General features: G+C 43.1%; 1 protein-coding gene across 1 annotated transcript in view; it reads right to left on the reverse strand.

Annotated features, from left to right (window-relative positions):
* The window catches only part of LOC126469660 (src substrate cortactin), a 160505-nt gene that overhangs the window by 10742 nt on the left and 125410 nt on the right, over window positions 1-24353 (reverse strand). The window contains exons 9-10 of the mRNA XM_050096796.1: window positions 22326-22483; window positions 11257-11518 (exon numbers count right to left, since the gene is read on the reverse strand). Coding sequence (XP_049952753.1) covers window positions 11257-11518; window positions 22326-22483 — 420 coding nt within the window. The remainder of the gene's footprint in view (window positions 1-11256; window positions 11519-22325; window positions 22484-24353) is intronic.

Consider the following 24353-nt stretch of genomic DNA (forward strand, 5'->3'; position numbering starts at 1 on the left):
GTAGAGCGAACACACAAACAGAAAAAGTTAATGGTTTAAATTAATATACATAGTGTTGCTACACAAAACGCAAAGCTTTCACATGAAATATTGGTCTATAAGATTAATACGCTGCAAGAGAAGCTAAGATTTCACATATAATGCTGGTCTTTTATGTGTGTATTACAATTTAAGATATATCACACAAATGTGCCAGTAAATTTTTTAATAATGACATAAATTTCTGATCTTCTGGGCTCGAAATTCATCTAAATGGCTCGTCATCGAAGACTTGATTTTTAAATGAGAGTGAAAAATGCTTTTCAAACCACCATTCTGAATATTTTCCCACGACCTCTTAGAAATAGGTTCGTTTCTGCAGTTGCCAGAGAGCGCCAGATGACAGGCGTCACCGCGCTTGTGCAGCTACGATGTCATAGGGAGCCCGTATGCTCGTACGTGTAAAGCATTAAAAGATCTTACATCATGACATAAAAGAAACAAGACATCAGAGGATACTCCAAGAGCATCGGAATTTCGGGACCCATACTAAACTGTGCACATTTAAAGTACACATTCGTATTTCCAGATTCCCAGTGAAGTAGGCCACGACCTGCTATTAAGTTTTCAATGTGGTTTTTGGGATGTAAATTTTCTAGTAGTAGCAGTACTGTGTTATCTCATGTTTGGTTCTTTATTATGGCATAATGCCATACGTGCTAGAAGTTGAAAACATGCACTTGAAATGCAGCGAACAGTGTGTAGAATTAAAAACTTTGTTTCAAATATATTGTCTGCCTCAGCGGAAAAGATTAATAAAAGAAAATTTCTTTAGCAAACCGACAAAAATGACTTCATTGTTCTGCAAGGCAATTAATGCTCGACTGTCAGAAAGGTGGAAATAAAATAAAATCTGCAACTAGTAACACATTTTAGCCTTCCGTAATTATGTGAATGTATTTTAATTCACTTGATAGCTCCCAGTCACAGAAATCTGTTTTGTTTTCATTTGACGTGAGAGCAGTAAATGAAGAGGAAACAGCAAAATCACTAAATGCAAACACGGGTAACGTGGAGACTACCCACTTCCCCACTGTAACTCAGAGAAAGAAAGAAAGAATTTCCAAAAATATGTTCATTTTGTAGCGCACGTCTTTCTGAAGAGTTTGATGCATAAAACATGTGTTTGAGGAAATGTAACACGTGTTATTTGGTTGTAAGTGTGCCAAAGTGCAGTGCCTCGCCTCGTCACACAGCATTATTTTATCACACGTCACTGTACTTCGCTCTGTGGAATTGAAACATGTATATTTTGTAATGGATGCCATCAAATCATATTTAGAACAGTGGAAATTAAAACGTCCTGTGGTGCCTCTCCTGCTTACAGTTGGCTAGTTGGACACCCTGTCCCTCTTTTTTTTTTTAAAAAAAGAACTCTTCAGAAAATTTGCACTCTTTATTCCCTATCACTTAACAACTTGCTGCTTTGTGTGACAAAAAATTAAATATAGGATGCATAAACCCAGTAAAGACATGAGACAAGCAAGACAATACACATTTCTTCAATCCTTAGCTCCTAGAATTCTGCTCTCTAATCGAGCTACAGCTTTACATGGTGTGCTTTCCTTTCTGCGAAAGAATCTATAACCTCAAAGTTCTTCAAACGTTTTGCTACATGAAAAGTTGAAATGTCATTGTCTAATACTGAGAAAGCTGTTAATACAAATAGGACCCAAGACTGGTGTGGTTTCCCGATCTGATTACGTCTATTTTGCACTGTCTGCTAGATAAAACAAAATCAAAAAGTAGTAGTATGAAATTTTTATACAAACTTGGAATCGTCATATTGTTCCATAATTTGTGTGATGTACCCGTTTCTCCTCCTTCCTCTTTCTAACAAACAGTCTTGTCATCACTAATTCTGTAACCATTCCTGCCAATGTCAAAGCTTATTTGCAGTTTAACATCACTAACTCTGGAATCACTGGTTTAGTTATCCTGCGATTATTCTCCAGTCAGGCATTGTTACATGTTTGTACAATGTGTTTTCTGTGCTTCTTCCAGAATAGAACTTAACGCGGCTGCTAGCCGGGGACTGTACAAACTGGCCCTTACTAGTATAGTGATCTGACCAAACATTTTCTGTCAAAATTTCATTTTCTTGGATACACCGAGAAGGTAATACGTAATCTTTCTTACCTGTTATTCGTTTATTTCCACTCCTGTAGTCTGAATCTATGGATGTCGCAAGTAATTATAACACCCTCATCATTCGCAAACCCAATCAACCACACAATTAGACAGCGGTTGTCATTCGTCCGTTCGGCCTTAATCCGCTCAGCTTGTATCGCTCCTTTTGTCTGTAGGAAAGTTTGTTTCTACATGCGACGAGGATTCCCCTGACAGAGACATCGTGTACACTATGCACACATTCACAGATCAACTTACGATTCATTCAGAAATCAACTTAGAATGCGTTCAAAAATTTTAAAAAACCGACAGCAATGCATTTCAAAGTCATATGAATAATGAATAGACTAACATGTGCTGGATGCTAGTCGCTTTGTGAAACAAGGTCTCTTCCCTCAAGAATATGAATAATTTTGCCCCCCCCCCCCCCCCCCGGCCCCCTCCTCCTCGATCTGGGCCTGCTGCGCACGCATGAATCTGGCAACTTGGGCGCTCCAGTAAAATTTTTCCCGGTAGCATCTAGCTGCTTGCTGCGACTGCTTACACAGCCAACAGTCACATTTCTGTAGCCTGAAGCGGGAGAAGGTACTACTAAGCTGCACATGCACATGATCCCGCTCGTTACTGCTAAAATGAATATAATGTAAACAGTTGTGACGTCACGCTCATCGGAGGCAACAAGTTGTTACGAAGCATTGCATAGTCTTCATAAAGCCTTTGACACATTTTGCTGTTGGCAGACGCTTGTATGAGCACTATGTTTTGTCGTTGTATATGGCGTATTTCCTTTGCAATTGAAGTTTTATTTTCGTTTTTTCTCTCATTCATGTTTTATTGCTGCAGTATTATTCTGTAGTAGTGGGATACAGTAATATCCTTTGTTAGAGTATCGGTTTTTACCAGTCAAAATTATAAAAATTTGACTGCAAACAAAAACAATGAAAAATTCCCGGAATTCTAAAAAATTCCCGGGTTTTTCCCGGTTTTCTCCCGGATGAAAAAATTCCCGGGTTTTTCCTGGATCTCCCGGGTCGTACACACCCTGTTACAATCATTGCTAACATTGGCTACATAACAGTACTGTGTATTGTAACAATATCTAACCATTGTCAATATTGTGTTGATCCATGTGGAGTGTGGAGTGTTGTGTGTAGCGATTATTAATATTATTTACAAAAATGAGCAAAAAGGCTGAAGGCAATTTGCCCACAACTTTTGTGTCACTTCTGGGCTGCATTAATCCAAAGCTGGCTGCTCTGAGTGGAGGAGGTGGGGCTTTTCTCAGCACCCAATGTGTTACGAGTCGTTCACAAGCTTCTGCCCCCACCATTTTCCACTCAGGGGCCAAGTAAAAGTGCGCAACCAGTACTGAAAATGGCTGAAGGCAAGGGGAAACTACAGTTGTAATTTGATCTGAGGGCATGCAGCTCTACTGTATGGTTAAATGATGATAGAATCCTCTTGGGTAAAATATTCGAGAGGTAAAATAGTCCCCCATTTGGATGTCTGGGTGGGGACTACTCCAGAGGATGTCATCATCAGGATAAACAAAACTGGAATTCTATGGATCAGAGCACAAGATGTTAGATTCCTTAACTGGGCAAGTAGACCAGAAAATTTAAGTTAGACATGGTGGATATTAGCAAAGGTTGATGGCATGAGGAACAGGCCTTCTGGTTAGGTGAGAACAGGGCAATAAACACAAAAATCAAATAGTGGTAATGCAGGAGTAGGTCTAATAATGAATAATAAAATAGGAAAGTGGGTAAGCTACTATGAACAGTGTTGTGAATGGATTATTGTAGCCAAGATGGACACAAAGTCAACATTCACCATAATAGTACAATTTTATATGTCAACTAGCTCTGCAGAAGATGAAGAGATGGAAAGAATGTATGATGAGGTAAAAGAAGTTTTTCAGATAGTTTGGTTAGAGGAAAATTTAATTGTGGCTGGGGCTGGTATTCAATAGTAGGATAAGGAAGAGAGAAAAAAAAAGTAGGTGAATACAGACTGGGGAAAGGAATGAAGGAGAAAGCTGCACAGAATCATCACTAACAGTTGGTTCAAGTGTAGTGAAAGAAGAGTGTATACATGGAAGGGACCCCAGAAAGTTTCAGATTGATTATATAATGATAGTACACAGATTTCGAAATAAGATTTTAAACTGCAAGACATTTCCAGGGGCAGATGTGGACTCAGACCACAATTTATTGGTTAGTAACTGCAGCTTAAAGCTGAAGAAACTGCAAAGAGGTAGGAAATTAAGGACATGGGACCTGTATAAGTTGAAACAAACAGAAGTTGTCGAGAGATTCAGAGGGAGCTTTAGGCAATGACTGACTACAACAAGAGAAAGGAATACAGCAGAAGACAAATGGGTAGCTTCGAGAGGTGAAATATTGAAGGCAGCAGAGAATGAAATAGGTAAAAATACATGGCCTAGTAGAGATTCTTGGATATCACAGGAGATACTGAATTTAATTGATGAAGCAGGTGAAAGGCAATACAAAGATCTAAAAAATGAAATTCACAGGAAGTGCAAAATGACTAAGAAAGAATGGCCAGAGGATGCATGGATATAGAAGCATATATCACTAGTGGAAAGATAGATACTTCCTACAGAAAAATTAAAGAGGCCTTTGAAGAAAAGAGAAGCAGCTGTATGAATATCAAGAGCTCAGATGGAAAACCAGTACTAAACAAAGGAGGGAAAGCTGAAAGGCGAAAGGAGTACATAGAGGGACCATAGAAAGGAAATGAACTTGAAGGCATATTATACACTCCTGGAAATTGAAATAAGAACACCGTGAATTCATTGTCCCAGGAAGGGGAAACTTTATTGACACATTCCTGGGGTCAGATACATCACATGATCACACTGACAGAACCACAGGCACATAGACACAGGCAACAGAGCATGCACAATGTCGGCACTAGTACAGTGTATATCCACCTTTCGCAGCAATGCAGGCTGCTATTCTCCCATGGAGACGATCGTAGAGATGCTGGATGTAGTCCTGTGGAACGGCTTGCCATGCCATTTCCACCTGGCGCCTCAGTTGGACCAGCGTTCATGCTGGACGTGCAGACCGCGTGAGACGACGCTTCATCCAGTCCCAAACATGCTCAATGGGGGACAGATCCGGAGATCTTGCTGGCCAGGATAGTTGACTTACACTTTCTAGGGCACGTTGGGTGGCACGGGATACATGCGGACGTGCATTGTCCTGTTGGAACAGCAAGATCCCTTGCCGGTCTAGGAATGGTAGAACGATGGGTTCGATGACGGTTTGGATGTACCGTGCACTATTCAGTGTCCCCTCGACGATCACCAGTGGTGTACGGCCAGTGTAGGAGATCACTCCCCACACCATGATGCCGGGTGTTGGCCCTGTGTGCCTCGGTCGTATGCAGTCCTGATTGTGGCGCTCACCTGCACGGCGCCAAACACACATACGACCATCATTGGCACCAAGGCAGAAGCGACTCTCATCGCTGAAGACGACACGTCTCCATTCGTCCCTCCATTCACGCCTGTCGCGACACCACTGGAGGCGGGCTGCACGATGTTGGGGCGTGAGCGGAAGACGGCCTAACGGTGTGCGGGACCGTAGCCCAGCTTCATGGAGACGGTTGCGAATGGTCCTCGCCGATACCCCAGGAGCAACAGTGTCCCTAATTTGCTGGGAAGTGGCGGTGCGGTCCCCTACGGCACTGCGTAGGATCCTACGGTCTTGGCGTGCATCCGTGCGTCGCTGCGGTCCGGTCCCAGGTCAACGGGCACGTGCACCTTCCGCCGACCACTGGCGACAACATCGATGTACTGTGGAGACCTCACGCCCCACGTGTTGAGCAATTCGGCAGTACGTCCACCCGGCCTCCCGCATGCCCACTATACGCCCTCGCTCAAAGTCCGTCAACTGCACATACGGTTCACGTCCACGCTGTCGCGGCATGCTACCAGTGTTAAAGACTGCGATGGAGCTCCGTATGCCACGGCAAACTGGCTGACAATGACGGAGGCGGTGCACAAATGCTGCGCAGCTAGCGCCATTCGACGGCCAACACCGCGGTTCCTGGTGTGTCCGCTGTGCCGTGCGTGTGATCATTGCTTGTACAGCCCTCTCGCAGTGTCCGGAGCAAGTATGGTGGGTCTGACACACCGGTGTCAATGTGTTCTTTTTTCCATTTCCAGGAGTGTAGAAAGGTAAGAGGATGTAGATGAGGATGAGATGGGAGATATAATACTGTGAGAAGAATTTGACAGAGTACTGAAAGACTTAATTCAAAACAAGGCTCCTGGTCTAGATTACATTCCGTCACAACTACTAATCTTCTTGAGAGAGCCAGCCATAACAAAACCATTCCATCTGGTGTTCAATATGTATTAGACAGGCAAAATACTCTCAGACTTCAAGAAGAATGTAATAAATCCAATTCTAAAGAAAGCTGTTTCTAACATGTGAGAATATTACCAAACTATCAGTTTAATAAGTCATGGTTGCAAAAAAATTATTTACAGAAGAATGGAAAAACTGATAGAAGCCAATCTCGGGGAAGATCAGTTTGGATTTCGTAGAAATGTAGGAACACATGAGGCAATACTGACCCTATGACTTCTCTTATAAGACAGGCTGAGGAAAGGCAAACCTATGTTTATAGCATTTGTAGAGTTGGAGAAAGCTTTCGATAATGTCGACTGGAATACATTCTTTGAAATTCTGAATGTAGCAGAGTTAAATACACGGAGTGAAAGGCTATTTACAGCCTGCACAGAAACCAGATGGCAGTTATGAGAGTTGAGTGACATGAAAGGGAAGCAGTGGTTGAGAAGGGAGTAAGACAGGGTTGTAGCCTATCATTGCTGTTATTCAATCTGTACATTGATCCAACAGTAAAGGAAACCAAAGAAAAAAATGGGAGGAGGAATTAAAGTTCAGGGAGTAGAAATAAAAGTGTTGGAATTTGTAGAGAAAGCAAAGGAGTTGGAGGAGCAGTTGAATGGATTGACAGTACCCTGAAAGGAGGATATATGATGAACATTACCAAAAGTAAAACAAGGGTACTGGAATGCAGTCAAATCAAATCAGGCAAAGCTATGGAAATTAGATTAGGAAATGAGCCACTTACAGTAGTAGATGAGTTTTGCTATTTGGGCAGTAAAATATAGACTGGTAATAGCAAGAAAAGTGTTTCTGCAGAACATAAATTTGTTAGCATCAAATATACAATATACAAGTGTTAGGAAGTCTTTTCTGGCAGTATTTTTCTGGAGGATAATCAGTTCTGACAAAAAGAGAATGGAATTTTTTGAAATGTGGTACAACAGAAGAATGCTGAAGGTTAAATGGGTAGATCATGTAATTAATAAGGAGGTACTGAATAGATTTTGGGACACCATCCAACTAAAAGAAAGGATCAGTTGATAACACATATTCTAAGGCACCAAGGATCACCAATTTAGTATTGGGGGAAGTGTGGGAGGTAAAAATTGTAGAGGGAGATGAATACAGTAAGCAGATTCGAAAGGATGTAGGTTGCAGTAGTTATTAGGACATGAAGAGACTTGTATGGGACAGAGTGACACAGAGAGCTGCATCAACCAGTCTTTGGACATCAGACCACAACAACATGCATGAGTTTCATAATGTCTAAGTACAGAAGGAAGTCACTGATTCAGGTAACTATTTAACACAAATCAAAATCATGTTCCTACCAAACAGATCCAGACCTAAAGTGAATGATTTCCAAAGCTTAATACAAACTGCCTGATGAACACCGAAGCTTCCACTCATGACATGCAAAACGAAGACCTCAAGGTGTGGCCGGATCTCCACAAAACATTACAAACATCAACCATGAAATTGAGACCACCACCCAGGAAACATGAACATGAATGACAAGCAATGAAGCTGTCAATAGGTGAATCAAAGCATTGGATCACTGGAATGGAATCAAACAGTTGAAAGGGGGGGAGTCCTTCCTGAAGATATAAAAATCAACATCAAAAACAATTCACTGCACAAAAATGTTCCTGGAACAAAAGCAAGCTTATAGAAATAGAGCAGGATATCCAGAAAAACAATGCATGAAATTTCTACAAGACATGCCATGAGGATTTATCTGGGTATAAACCCTCCAAAATTGTGTTTCTGCGTAATTAATGGAAAACTAGGGATAAAAAATAAAGGGAACTGCATGATACCAGCTGGTTATTTTCAAAATTTACTGAACTGTGATCCACCAGTGGAAAGGTTGCATTTTCAGACGCCTGTACCAAACCTAGACTCCCACCCCCAAAAAATTCAAGAAGTAAGAGAGAATTAAAGCACTTAAAAATAACAAAGTGGCACGAGAGGATGGCATATTTGCAGAAATGTTAAAAATAGGAGGAGATGACCTCATAAGAAGAATTTATGTACTCTTAATTGAAAAATGGAAAACAAATGATTCCATAGGCCTGAAGAAAGTTATTGTTGTGGCTCGCCGATCTTTCAAAGTGCCGCCGCGCAGTTACGCGTGTCCTCTACATGCGGCGCTGTCTGCCAGCCATGCAGCAGCAGCAGCAGCACCGCCTAAGCGGCCAGCCAGCCAGCGGCCGCTAGACTCAGACTCAGTTATGATTTGACTGTTAAAGTGTAAACACATCTTACTCTGGTATATTGGTAATTTTCGCCTTTATTTTCTGGAAGGCATCATCAGTGGCAGGTTGTGTAGGCAGTTTCTTACATATTACGCTCCTGTTGCGTTTTTGGTGTTGTTGTTCTTTCTATGAGCGTCAATTTGCTGTTTTTTCCACATTCCACAGCACTATTCACTGAACGCTTGTTTTAATGCGTTCAGTTTGTCTATCAACACAGTCATATGCCTTCTTAAAGCCCACAAATGTGACATATGTGTTGACAGTTCGATGTGTCCTTAGTGTTGTCTTTGGACACCAAATCTGCTCAGTTCATGATCTATCTTTTCTGAAGCCTGCTTTATACTGAATAGTGCTGTGGAATGTGGAAAAAACAGCAAATTGGCGCTCATAGAAAGAAGAACACCACCAAAAATGCAACAGGAGCGTAATATGTAAGAAACTGCCTACGCAACCTGCCACTGATGATGCCTTGCAGAAAATAAAGGCGAAACGCGTATGGCACTAAAATTGTGTTTTATTCAGTTGCTGTCAGACGGTCCATAAGTGAAAATTATCAATATACCGTAGTATTGTGCGCAACTGAGGAGGACAGGACCACAAAAGTTGAAGATGTCTTACTCTGTTTACTTGATCTGTGACTTTCATGTATTGCGTCTTCCTTGAAATATATTTGTTCAACTTGAAGTTATAACAGTTATTTACATCTGTTACATAAAAAGGTGGTAGGGCAGACCCCAACAACTCCAGAGACTCTGTCAGTTACAGACAAGGTTCTATCCAAAGCTCTCTTAAACATAGTAGAACAGCAAACAGATCATTTGATTGCTCAGTATAAAGCAGGCTTCAGAAAAGATAGATCATGAACTGAGCAGATTTGGTGTCCAAAGACAACACTAAGGACACATCGAACTGCCAACACATATGTCACATTTGTGGGCTTTAAGAAGGCATATGACTGTGTTGATAGACAAACTGTTTTTGACACTTCAGAAGAGCTCAGAGTGTACAGGAAAGCAAGAGAATTAATCTGCCATACTCTCACAAGTAGATACAGGAGTTCAACAAGCAGATGGCATCTCCCAGCTTCTTTTTAACATTGTATGAGACAAAGTTATTAGAGAATGGGGGAAAGAAATCAAGGGTATCAACATGAGGACCTTGGGTCAGAGAATCAAAGAGAAGGTCCTAGTTGTTGCTGACAATCTAGCTAACTTCACTATGATTACCAAGGAAACAATATAGGCCATAGAGAAGTTACACAAAACAGAAGCAAAGACAGACCTCCAAATATCATATGAGAAGACTTATTTGAAGGAAAATTTACATAAAAACTCATTTGAAGGAAAATTTACATAAAAATGTCTGATGATTCCCACTACAAATGAAATATGGAATAATTTCATGTGTGTCCTCTTTTAAATATCTTGGTCAAATCATGGTATGTCTTTGATGAGACAGTAAAGTCAATTTACAAAGAGCCACCAAACTCCAGAAAATGTACAGAATAACATGGAGTCACTACAATAAATAAGTAATGTCTGGTACTGTGGAACGTCTGCATTACAAGATAGACGTCATGCCTTAAGCATTACATACCTCAGAAACTACATCTCTTGGTCATTCAAAAATTGATGAAATGTCAAAGGTAGAGAGAAATATTCTTATGAAAATGTATGGTCCCATTAATAAAAATAACATATGGATTATAAGAAAAACTACAGACCAATAAAGAGCAGTAGAACAGTTCGCTGATACAATACATAGATGACACTTGAAGTTTTAAGGCCACATTTCCAGATCAGACAACACTAGAATAAAAAAACTACTTAATATATTAAGTTAAAAGAAGGTAAAAATCACTTAGTTACAAGAACTTAAGCAAGACAGGAATGCCACAGAAGATACCCTCAGAGAATGTGGAAAATCACGACCAAAGGAATGCAAGAAACAATCCACCAAATCCACGAAGAGATTTTGGGAAGAGGAGAAGAAACAGAATCTGTCAGACTAAGCTAACAAGGTCAAATGCACTCTTTAACTGGTCATAACAAAGAAAGAAGGAAGAGAGAATAACAATAATAGACTACTGTGGGACTTCGGACTTAACAAAAACTAAAATACAGTGTATTGGACATCACAACTATGGAGAAAAACTGGTCCCAGTTATTCATGGCACACTGGGTGCAATGTCAAAAGATCTCAGTGGACACTTGAAAACCACAGGTACTGATAAAATAACCACCTACAACTACAAAAGACACCTTGTGCTCTGCATGCATCATCTGCTGATAAATCATGCAGTCCTAGGTATTTGGGAAGTGTCAAATGGGTGATATAACATGAAAGCAATCACACTGATCTTGTTTGCTGTGTTCCGTCTTGATACTTTTGTAGACACAGTAACAAATTAAAAATATTTGTATATATACATATTTAAATACCTGCTTGATAGTCATACAATGCTACTGCAGTATAGCCAGTATCTTCTACTTCATATAATGCAGTATTTTCTGATTGCAGATTATCTTCTATTGTAGGTGGTAGCAGCTGTTCATCAGCAACTGTGCTCTGGTTTGTGACTGCTGGCTCTGAAATTAGTGGGTTCTGTGTAGTCATGACTGTTGGTGTAGGTGGGCTCACTTTGTCAGGTGGTTCTGCAATTTCTTCTTCTTCTTGTCCGTGATGTACTGAGGGAGTCACCAGCTGATGAAATATAAACAGCTTTAATTTAATACATATCCCTTTGATATTTACATACATTAAAAGTACACTTATTGATAAAAAACTTACAAAGTAAATTTCTGAGTGAAATAACACTAAAATTTCACTTGATCCATAATTACAATAATATTCAAAAAATTTCAGCCCTCTGCTCCAACAGATTGCCATATCACTGTCTGTTTCGGGCACCTAGATATTTAGTCCAGTCTTGTGTATAGTGATGCTGTTAGTATGTGCTTGAGCAAAAACATTAACCTTGAAACAATGTGTCCTGCAAAAACTGCATACAGTTGTTACCACTAACATGTAACAACATTACATAAAATCAACCACATTAATCCAAAAAATATTTGCTCATACATTATCCACAGATATTTGTCCAAAAATTTTTTGATGCCACAGATGATGAACACAGGTGTTTTCACAGCTTCAGCCAAGATAAAAGAATATTTTATATAATGATGTCGGATAATATTTCATAATCTAAACTGCACTCCCTTCATATCAAATGGGTGCACCTGTTATTCATGTTGAGGGTTTTCACAGACACACAAAACGATCTCCCTTGCCATATCTTCACATCCCCTAATCCTCCCACCATCCTAAAGACTCTGTTACAAATGAGTCACCCCCTCATCACCCAATATCACGCTAGACTGGAAAAACTGAATCATATACTTCACCAGGCCTTTGATTGTCTATTATCATGTCCAGAAATGAGGGACGTACTACCTAAAATCATTCCCTTCATTCCTAAAGTGGTATTCCATTGTCCATTCAACCTACACAACATCTCGGTCCAACCCTAAGCCACTCTCACTACCGACACCTTCCCACAGGGATTATTTCCCCGTGGAAGACCCAGGTGCAAGACCTGCCAAGTCCACCTACCCAGCATTTCTTACTCCAGTCCTGTTACAGACATATCGTATCCCACTAGAGGCAGGGCCATCTGAGAAAACAGCCATGTCATAGATCAGCTCTGCTGCAATCACTGCACAGCTTTCTACGTCGGTGTGACAACCAACCAACCACCACCACCAGAATAAACGGCCACTGCCGACTGTTGCCGAGAACAAAGTTGACCACCGATTGGCACATCTTGCAGCTGAGCACAATGTGCTCAAGTTCAATGACTGCTTCACAGGCTTGTCCATCTGGATACTTCCACCCACCGACAGTTTTTCTGAACTACGCAAATGGGAGTTATCCTTGCAACACATCCTTCACTCCCACAACCCTTCTGGCCTCAATTGTTGTTAACCCATTGCCCCTCACCCACCACCCAAACGTTTCCCCTTCGCCTGTCCCTTCAACACTGCTCAATCCATATCTCCACATCACCTCCATTGTGCGCTGCACCCCACCAGCCCCGGTACATGTGTATCACGTGTCTGACTCTTGCACCTGCCACCCCTCCATCCTGGATTTCTAGCAAGCCGCCCCCCCCCCCCCCTGCAACCTCTGTCCCTGACCCCTACCGCCCCCCCCCCCCCCAAAAAAAAAATCCTTCTCCATCCGCCAAAATACATGTATATTTGTTCTCTAGCTCGACAAAGGATTTATTCTGAAAGCTAGCAATTCTCCTTCTTTTTAGTGTGTGCCTGACGATGACTCAAGGCTGCTGCTATTTGGTGAGTGGTCTCCCTTGCTCCTAAAGATTTACATTCTGCCAGACTCCTCCTTACTACATTTATACCACCTAGTGGTTCTCTTCCATTGTAAACCCTGTGTTGTCTGTCCTTAGTTACTGTCTCATGATTTACATCTACTTTGTCTCTCTTGTACTATCCATCCACATCTTTCCCTCTTGCCTTTATCACCCACAATCTTAACTGGCACCAACCAGTGGGATCACGTGTGCCTTTTTTAACATTCAGTAGCACCAGTTATGACCATTTTGACTGTGACACACGTTATTTTACAAACTGTATCACAGTTAAAACACTAGCCTAGCAACAAGTAACTACATTTCATCTGTCCGAATCCACCTACTTCTCCTTTTCTTTCCAGTGAATGACAATAACTTACGCAGGATCAAATACCCTCACATCTCAGAACCATCCTATTGGTCTTAGCACAATTTCTTCCATCCTTTTCACTCTCCAAACTCAGGCTCTGTTATTCAGTCCCCCTTACAGCCACATAATGTTTTCATTTGTCCACTTCCTGTGTCGTTTCAAGTTTTCCTAGCACCATCTCAACCCAAACACACCCCTGCTCCATCTATCTGCATAAGTTCAGAAACATGTCCCTTTCCTAGCTAAAACACAGTGCAGATACTGTTCCTTAACCCCTTGCTGTACCATTCAGTTTAATGAAATCTGCACCCAAGCAACTGGAGGTGATGCGGGCCAGAGGATGCGTGAGACAATTGCAGTACAAACCGACATGCAGATACCTGTTGTGTAGTCCCGAGCCCATTTATGTCACTGATACTACTCTTGCAGACATTAACATTAGTTTAATTCTTATTTCTTTTTTTATTTGTATATTTGTAATACAATATTTCAAGCAATACATCCGAATATAAACATAAATTTTTAGAAATAATCAATACTCTAATAGAACTTATAATCTTTATGGGCATCTTCAGAAGGAATGTAATAACATGATACCTAAATGTAAATATTGACAGTAAAAAAATGTAATTACAAGAAGAAATGCTCCCCTTGAACGAATTTCCAAAAGGAAAATATATACAGTTCTAAAAATTAATAGCCCTGCACGAGACGTTAATTTCGAAAGCAGTGTGGTAGATGTCATGGCACTTTAAACTCTGTATATCCCCATGTCATTTCATTTCGTACCTCGTATTTCGTGCAAACTTTGCACAATGTGCTCTAAAATGAAGAGGTGTTCCACCGAGTGGTGGTTTCCCACACTTTTCGTAGTCCATCAACTGGACATTTTTTAACATTTCCTCTGTTATATATATTCAGTAATCAACATTTCTTTCCTTTCTCTGACCACATATTGTTGTTTCAATAATGTACATATTGAATAGAGTAAAAACAAATGACCTGACTTTCTTTCCCACAAGTGCGATGTTTACATTACTGCGCAATTCGAACTACGTACACCGTATCTCCAAAATTGAAACCCTTTGCCTCCAACACCTGGAAGAGCACTAAGGCTACCTCCATATATTGTCCAACCTGTTGATGTCCTACTCCCACCTTGGAGCATAAATACTCACCAAAACCTATCCTACCCACAGTGGACCCCCTTGTCCATCCCTCACAGCATCCAGACTCTGCCTAGCTGACGTTTTCAGTTTGCTACATCCTTCAAACCTTCCTCCCAACACATCATGAAATTCAGAACTGAAACAAACTTGAAACACTGTTTTTAACCTCTGCCCAAAAATCTCAATACTAGAGAAGTTTCACTTCTATTGAAATGCCTCTGCTTCAGCCCCACACCCAAGTTTAACCAAACTGGGCTTGTCAAAGACCTACTTTCTTCCTCCTGATCCCTGCAGTGGACACATTTCTTTGTTACTAACCTAATCCCAAAATAAAACTTTGCCTCTCCCAGTTCATATCCATCCAACAGTGAACCCTCCCTCCCACCTAATCACACCCTGGTCATCTTCCAGGAATTGCTTATCTCCCACTTGGCCTCACCATTGTTCACCAGGTCCCTCCCTAAACACACTAACCTTTCAGCAGAAGAAAGGACAGCCACACACAAATTCAAGATAGATCCTGACCTAATCATCCCCACTGCAGACAGTCTCCATCACTGTTGTGATCAATCACAGTGAGACCCAACAGAACGCTTCTGCAACTGTCCAACACCTCCACCTACAAACTTAGTCATAGTGATCCTATCCCAAACATTAAGCATAACCTCCTATACCTACTTAAAATGTCAGGGCCATCCCAGAACCTTTCCCCTGAGTCCAACTCCCTTCTCAACCAATGACACCCTGCACACCAACCTTCTACATGCTCCCCAAGTTCTACAAATCCAGCAATCCGGGATGACCCACTGTAGCTGGATATTGCGCTTCTACTGAAAAAATTTTCACTCTACCAAAACCTTCAACCAATTGCCTGAAACCTTGCGTCTCATATCAAAGATACGAATCACTTGCTCTACTGACTTTCCACTAACCCCACCCTTTTACCTCCTAGACCCCTACTCACCACTGTCGATGCCACCTTCCTCGACACCAAAACCCCTCACGCTCATGGCCTTCCGACTTCAAACCCACAACTCATTCCTCATTAACCTTACCAACTATACCCTAACAAGTTATTACTTCTCCTGCAAATCTGTGGCACAGCCACGGACACTTGCATTGCAACCTCCTATGCCAACATTTTTAAGGCCATCTAGAGGAAATCTTCCTAGCCTAGCAAAACCCCAAGCTCCTTGCCTGCTTCAGGTTAATTGATGATTTGAATTCAGGGTCAAGACTTCCTATCTTCATTCCTTCACAACCTCAACACTCTCTCTCCCATCTGCTTCACCTGGTCCTTCTCAACCCAACGTGCCACCTTCCTCCCTGCCTCTCCATTGCCTTCCCCCTCCACCCGCACCTCTGTCCATACTAAATCCACTAACTACCAACAGTACATGCATTTTGATAGCTGTCACACCGGTTGGCATATATGCAGTGACGAGAACTACCCTGCGCAGAATTCTGGAGGTCTCACGAGGGCCCAAAAACACAGATAATAGCCTCTAAACTAGCCTGCAAACAGGTTTTCCATGCTATCACCTAACACACCCATAATCCTCCTGCCACCCTCAAGAATCAGCTCCAAGGGAGTGACCCCCTTGTCACCAAATATCACCCTAAACTGGAACAACTGAACCACACATTTCAACTGGGCTCTGATTAACTACCATCATGCACAGAAATGAGGGACACCTTATCCAGGATCCGCCTCACTACTCCTAAATTGGTATTCTGTTGATCGCCCAAACTACATAACATCCTGGACCGTCCATATGCCCCTCTCAGTCCCTTGCCATATAGACAATATCACAGCGAAAGAACCAATTGAAACACCTGTCCGATCCACCCACCCGGCACTTTCTACTCCAGTCCTGTTACAGGATAATCCTATCTCATCGGAGGTAGAGCCAGCTGTGAAAGTAGCCACATCGTATACCAAATCCGCTGCTATCGCTGTACAGCTTTTTATCGTCAGTGTGACAAGCGACCGGCTGTCCGATAGAATGAATGGCCACAGCCAAACCGCGGCCGAGAACAAAGTTGACCACCCAGTGGCACGACGTGGTCGAGTTCAATGGCTGCTCCACAACCCGGGTCATCTAGACCCTTCATTTCACCACCACTTTTTCTGAACTATGCAGATAGGAGTTATCCTTGCAACACATCCTTCACTCCTGTAACCCTCCTGGATTTAATCTGCATTAAACCACTGTCCCTAAATGCTCTACCCAACAGCTTCCTCCTCTTCCATCCTGCCATGTCTGTCCAATGTACATGTCCACATCACCTTCATTTCCCACCACACCCCACCAGCTCTAGTGCCTGTGTATCACATGCCTAGCCTGTGCACCTGACACCCCTCCCTCGTCCATTTCTAGCCGGCAAACCTGTTGCCTCACAACTGTGGTGTCACCGCCAGACACCACACTTGCTAGGTGGTAGCTTAAATCGGCCGCGGTCCATTTAGTACATGTCGGACCCGCGTGTCGCCACTGTGTGATCGCAGACCGAGCGCCACCACAAGGCAGGTCTCGAGATACGGACTAGCTCTCGCCCCAGTTGTACGACGACTTTGCTAGCGACTATACTGACGAAGCCTTTCTCTCATTTGCCGAGAGACAGTTAGAATAGCCTTCAGCTAAGTCCATGGCTACGACCTAGCAAGGCGCCATTAACCGTATCTGAAGATAGTCTTATTTGTATTATCAAGAGAGATGTATCACAAGGAGTGATTAAAAGTTAAGTATATTCCAAAGCTACGTATTTTCTTTATAGCAGTCATAACGTATCCTGCTCCAGACTTGACGCCAGTCGGCGTGTGTGTACGCGTGCCTTTCGGCTCCCTTCTCAGTGTGGCGTAGCTAGCTTGTTACGCCACAACAGATTGGGGACGAGGATTAAAGGATCGTGTTCTTTCTACTTGCTTTGCTCTGATTTATTTGTGTCATGGCTTCGCCACAATCTCCAGATGTACTGTCCGAATTTTATCGCTTGCAGAATCAGCAGACGCAGGCGTTATTGGATGCCCTGGGACAGCTCGTCCAGGGTCAACGTGCGCTGCAAACCGATGCGGCCGCCGCCGCTTCATCGCTACCGCAGCCACAACATGCAGTTGCACCCCCTTTTAGGCCCTATGACCCAGACGTGGAATCGTGGACCGAGTGGTCCCGCCAGTTTGGATTTCATCTCGCCGCCTACAGAATTCAAGGCAATGAGCGGCAGCCGTTTTTGCTTTCGTGTGTAGGTGTGTCCACCTACCGTGTGATAGTGAAATTGTTTCCCCGACGCGACGTAGCAACTCTGTCATACGAAGAAATTTTGTCGGCATTGGACGCCTATTTCAAAGAAACAGTTAATGTAGTTGCAAAAAGGTATACTTTCTTTCGTAAAAAACGTACGGCCGGTCAAACTAATCGGGAGTGGGTTGCAACACTGCAAGGACTTACTAGGGAGTGTGCACTTGAATGTGACTTTGGACTGCCTTATTCCGATACTATGGTGCGTGATGCAATAGCACAGAATGTTTCTGATGTTCGCATACGGGAACAGATTTTGAAACTAGTTAATCCCTTCCTTCAACATGTGATAGACATATTGGATAGACGAGACACACTTGACTTTGCTCAGGAATCATTTGAAACTTCGCCAGCCGTGTGTAACATTAACCGGCCCGCCGGGCGCGCTAAGCGGCCCGGTAAACTGCCCTCGCACACGTCCGCACAGCTGCCGCCACGTTTTAAACCAGGTGTGCCGCGCCAGCATACAAATGCAGTGAAATCATGCCCGCGGTGTGCAACTAGACATTCGCGTGACAATTGCCCGTCACGCCAAGCTATTTGCTTTTTCTGTAATAAGAAAGGACATGTTCAAAGTGTTTGCCAGAAAAAGCTCAGATCAGACAATCACAACCATTCCAGGCCTTTTGCTTCGCGCCGGAATCGAACCAAGGACACTCAGGCTTGTGGACCTTCACCCATGGACATTCATGTAGTTAATTCCACTTCGTCCAGTGCCACTTTCTCTAACAGTGACTGTGTTCGTCCCACAAAAAGTGTGCGTCGACGTCGCCGGAAATCACATCAATTAGCAAGTGATTCTGTACCAGTGTCTGTTCAAATTGCACAAAACAGTCGCTCTTGTCGTCAGCAGGACAATAAACTTTTCGTAGATTTGGACTTTCATGGCAAGGTCATACCATTCCAGCTCGATACCGAAGCTGCAGTTTCACTGCTCAATTACGACACGTACAAACAACTGGGCAAACCTCCGTTGCGTGCCGCAAATGTTCAGTTAAAAAGTTATTCAGGACAGCTTATCCCTGTGTTAGGACAGTGCACTCTTCTTGCGACATACAAGGGACAAACAAAACTTGTGTCATTTTACGTTCTTCGTTCTTCTACTGCAGTGAACTTGTTTGGTTTAGATTTATTTCAATTGTTTAACATGTCTATAGTAAATCAGGTCCTATCAGTGAATCAGACTGTGCCTTCAGACAGTGTTTCTCGTCTGTGTGAAGAATTTGCAGACAATTTTGCACCGGGCCTTGGTTGCGCTACGAACTATGAAGCACATTTGGCACTGAAAGTCAACGCGCAACCGCAATTTTTCAGAGGGCGCAATGTTCCCCACGCATTGCATGATGCGGTCGCAGGAACATTACACGATTTAGCATCACAAGGTGTGAGTGAATGTGCGCAATGCCTCTTCCATTTCAGCTCCGCTTCATCGCTTACGCCGCACAGGTGTTCCGTTCGTCTGGACGACGGCATGGGAACGCGCCTTTCGCCAGTTGAAATCGGCGTTGCTTTCTAATACTTGCCTTACGCCATTCGATCCCCAGAAACCCCTTTTGTTGATGGTAGATGCAACGGATTTCGGGATCGGTGCTGTGCTTGCGCACAAAGATGGGTCGCATGATCGCCCTATTGCCTTTGCGTCCAAATTGCTCTCATCTGCGCAAAGAAATTATTCACAGATAGAGAAAGAAGCTTTGGCTCTCGTGTTTGGTGTTACTATGTTCCATGATTTCTTGTATGGTCGTCACTTTACTATCATCACAGACCACAAACCTTTGACGTCGCTTTTTCATCCGCACAAGCCTGTGCCTCCGCGTACAGCGCAGAAATTCATTCGCTGGTCTATTTTCCTCTCGCAGTACCGCTACGATATCTTGTATCGGTCCACTGCTAAGCACGGAAACGCCGATGCGTTGTCCCGTTTGCCTGTTGCTGAGGATAAAGCATTCGATTCCTCCGAACTTGCTTGCATGTTCGTTGATTCGGAAACCAGTGAAGTGGTCGAATCGTTTCCGATTGATTTTCGTCGTGTAGCTACAGCCACAGCTGCTGACCCTGTCCTTGCTACCGTTTTGCGTTTTGTTGCTACGCAATGGCCTTTGTCAAAGTCTCGGATCAAGGATCCGTTGGTTCGCCGATTTTTTGCTCACAAGGAGAGACTTTTTGTGCGACGTGGTGTTTTGTTGTTGCGTTCTGATAATGATCAGTCCAGAGTCGTGGTCCCACGTTCGTTACAGTCCTCTGTTTTACGGCTTCTACACCAAGGACATTGGGGTATAGTGCGAACGAAACAACTTGCTCGTCAGCACTGTACTTGGTTCGGAATCGATGCTGCGATTACGAATATGTGTTCTTCTTGCATGGCGTGTGCCGAACAACAATCCGCACCGCCGCGGAAAGTCTTTGCATGGCCAAAAGCCATTTCCCCTTGGCAACGCTTGCACATAGATTTTGCTGGTCCATTCTGGAATGCTCGATGGTTGGTTCTGGTAGATGCTTTCAGTAATTTTCCTTTTGTTGTCCGGATGTCTTCCACGACGTCCTCTGCCACCATCCAAGCGTTGTCTGCTATCTTTTGCATTGAAGGTCTTCCGCAGACTATTGTTTCCGACAATGACCCACAATTCATGTCCGCAGAATTTCAGTCATTCTGCCAGGCCAATGGTATTCAACATCTGACATCCGCGCTGTTTTCGCCTCAGTCAAACGGTGCCGCTGAATGATTGGTCCGGACTTTCAAGTCACAGATGTTGAAGTTGAAAGAATCGCATTCTCGGGAGGACGCGTTGTTGCTCTTTTTGTCTTCGTATCGCTCTTAGCCCCGAGATGGTCGCTCGCCGGCTGAGTTGCTCCACAGTCGTCCTCATCGAACCTTGATGTCTTTGCTGCATCCGCCGCATCAGGTTCCTGTGCAGCGGCGGACTCCTGCTTTTGCTCCAGGCGACGTTGTATTCTATCGCAACTATCGAGGTTCACGGCGTTGGCTCGCAGGGCGCATTCTTCGCTGCCTCGGCCGCGCGATGTATTTGGTTTTGGGGGCCTCTGGTGAGGTGCGTCGGCATCTCAATCAGCTGCGCCTCTGTCGTCGCACGGGTTCTGCCGCTCCCCGTCTGCTTTCAGCGACGGTGCCGTCCGGTCAGCGCCCTGGGGACCCATCTACTGGCTCGCCTCATCCCCAGGTGTTACCGACGATGCCTTCCATTTTGCCCCATGGCGACGCGCCGCCGCAGCCGCCGCCTGTTCTCCCGCTGGCGCCGCCCGCATTTGACGCTTCGCTGCAGCCGCCACGCGCCTCCCTGGGTCACGCGCCGCCGATCACTTCCCGGGACCAGCTGTCCTCCGCCATGGAACTCTTGCCCGCTCCGGACCACATGACGTCATCGCGCGTCGGGTACCCCGACGCAATGGAGGTCGACCCTTCGGCCCCTCCTGTCTCTTTACGGGCACACACACCGCATGTTGACGTGCACCCTGTACTAGGTTTTCAGGCGTTTCCTAGCTCCCCTCGGACCGAATGGCCGGGTGCGGGTGGCACAGCCTCGCCTGTTTTTAGGCTCCCCACCTCATCGCATACGTCAACATGGGGTCCTCCCCACGGCGGGCGGAAGCCTTATAACACGACCGTTCGCCGATTTGCGGGGGAGGAATGTGGTGTCACCGCCAGACACCACACTTGCTAGGTGGTAGCTTAAATCGGCCGCGGTCCATTTAGTACATGTCGGACCCGCGTGTCGCCACTGTGTGATCGCAGACCGAGCGCCACCACAAGGCAGGTCTCGAGATACGGACTAGCTCTCGTCCCAGTTGTATGACGACTTTGCTAGCGACTATACTGACGAAGCCTTTCTCTCATTTGCCGAGAGACAGTTAGAATAGCCTTCAGCTAAGTCCATGGCTACGACCTAGCAAGGCGCCATTAACCGTATCTGAAGATAGTCTTATTTGTATTATCAAGAGAATGTATCACAAGGAGTGATTAAAAGTTAAATATATTCCAAAGCTACGTATTTTCTTTATAGCAGTCATAACGTATCCTGCTCCAGACTTGACGCCAGTCGGCGTGTGTGTACGCGTGCCTTTCGGCTCCCTTCGTAGTGTGGCGTAGCTAGCTTGTTACACCACAACAACAACCTCTCTCCCTGTCCCCACCTCTCCCCCCCTCCTTACTCACCCCACCCTTGTCCACCTGCCAAAATGCAATCAGACATAGTGTGTCCACAACTGGCACAATACAGATACAAATGAATTATTAGGTATCCAAAAAGTAATGTTCAATATTCAATTCTGCACAATTTCTCACCTGTGTTTTCAAAATCTCTGCTTCTCTTCTAATATGGTCTTCAGTTTTCACTATTTGGTTACTAGGACTCCGGGGCTCTGCTTCAATATTTTGCTTTGGTTCTTCAGTTTTCGCCATGTTTTCGAACTTCTCACGTATGTTGGATGGCCTGAGAGATCCTGCACAGTGCAGAATAAATAGCAAATAAAATGCTTCTAAAGAAGTTTTATTGATTATTAACTTTATCAGGTAAGCAATATTCTTTTGAAGTGATTAATCCAATATGTTGTTACAGTCAACAAACTGCAAAGAATTTTCTGGACGTAAACAAAAATTCTACATAATTACAAATATTAATGTGACTGTGTTTCAAGAATTATTATCAACAGAAGACCATCAACCTGCAAATACAGAAATGAGGTATGTGTATTCACACAACCGAATTTTCTATCAGTGGTAGGTACTTTAGAAACAGTAAAAATTTTATGAAAAGCTTTCTTATTTGACTCCTGAACTAACAATCCTAACAACTTACCCATGACTGAATGGGATAACATACTGTCTGGGAGCTGCAGAATGGAATAAATTATATTACTATCTTTCTTAACTCAAATGCTACATGTGTGTCTCCAGACTTTGTTAACTTGGATGAATCTGTCACATAAAATAAATGTATGTCTTTTAACTTTGTTTAGAATTCATCAATGAATGCAGACTGCTGGGTCTTTTTTCTATTCACATTCACAAAAGAATGAAAGTTTCAAATTAAAATATAGAAATGTGCAGCATATCTATAAAACATGCAGCAACAAAAGTTCCAGCTGCCTAGCTTGTACATTTTATAAAATTTGACAATATTCAGTACGTCTTACTTCTTTCTTCTGCAATCTGATGATGAGTCTGTCAAAATGGTTAATGTATAGCTGATGTTGATAAATAAAGTGTCATCTAGGAATTCTTTCATTGTTTAGGTGCACCATGATCAGTGTCTTACTTCATTTCAAGACTTCCTTATTTCCGTAATTTAACTCTGATATGCCAGAAAACAATTTGTCGATGTGAGAAAATTCTTCATGAGACCAGACTTTAGTCTACACAAAGAACAAAAATGATTCAGTGTTCATATTATCTATTTTCCTTTACGGGCATGAAAGTTGGACCATTGATCTGAACACTGAAAAATGATTTGAGATTTTTGAAATTTATTTGTATTATTGCCTCTTGCATGTTCTTCATTGGGCAAAAAAGTAAAACTGCAACATATAATAAAACAAAGAAAGAGACAATGATTGGGACATATAATGAGAGGCAAGAGAGATCGATTATTACAACTTATTACTGAAGGGAACATAAATGGCAAAAGGTCCATCATAAGAAAGAAAAACTCATGGCCGAAAGACGCTCAAAAGATGACATAGTTGCACATTACAAGAAGCTTTCCATTCTGCACTGTCAGTATCAGAGCTAGCTATGTGTATAACCAACCTCTGCTGCTGGAAGACTGCATGTTATGAAGAAGAAGATACCTGTACATACACCCAATCGCAGGATATGCAGTTAATAAAAAGGACTTATTTAAAAAAATGCTGTATTTTGCATGTTTTGTTTTTGATAAGGTTGCAGTAGAACTGAAAATTTTAAATGACAAATTCCTGATTTTTCAAATCTAAGTTCACAGGCTTCCTTGTGGCACAATCCTTTTATTCTGTTGGTTGATTTGAGTGTTGGGGGGGGGGGGGGGGGGGGGAGACCAAACAGCGAGGTCACTAGTCCCATCAGACTAGGGAAGGATTAGGAAGGAAGTCTACCACATAATATGTTTATTGTATGTATAAAAGGAAACATGTATTTCAGGCCACTGATGATTCTTCCCAAATAAAAGAAGCAAATTGCAAATGGCTATAGACAAACTGCCTTCATTTAGTTGCATAGATGGTACATACCTCCACGAATATGTAGAGAGATAGCCAACAATGATTTATAATCATTAAGTCAACATGATGTACTACACTGTAAGCTGACACTTACAGATTTTTAAGTAAGCTGTAA

This window comes from Schistocerca serialis, chromosome 3, assembly GCF_023864345.2.
Source record: "Schistocerca serialis cubense isolate TAMUIC-IGC-003099 chromosome 3, iqSchSeri2.2, whole genome shotgun sequence".
Lineage (NCBI taxonomy): Eukaryota > Metazoa > Arthropoda > Insecta > Orthoptera > Acrididae > Schistocerca > Schistocerca serialis.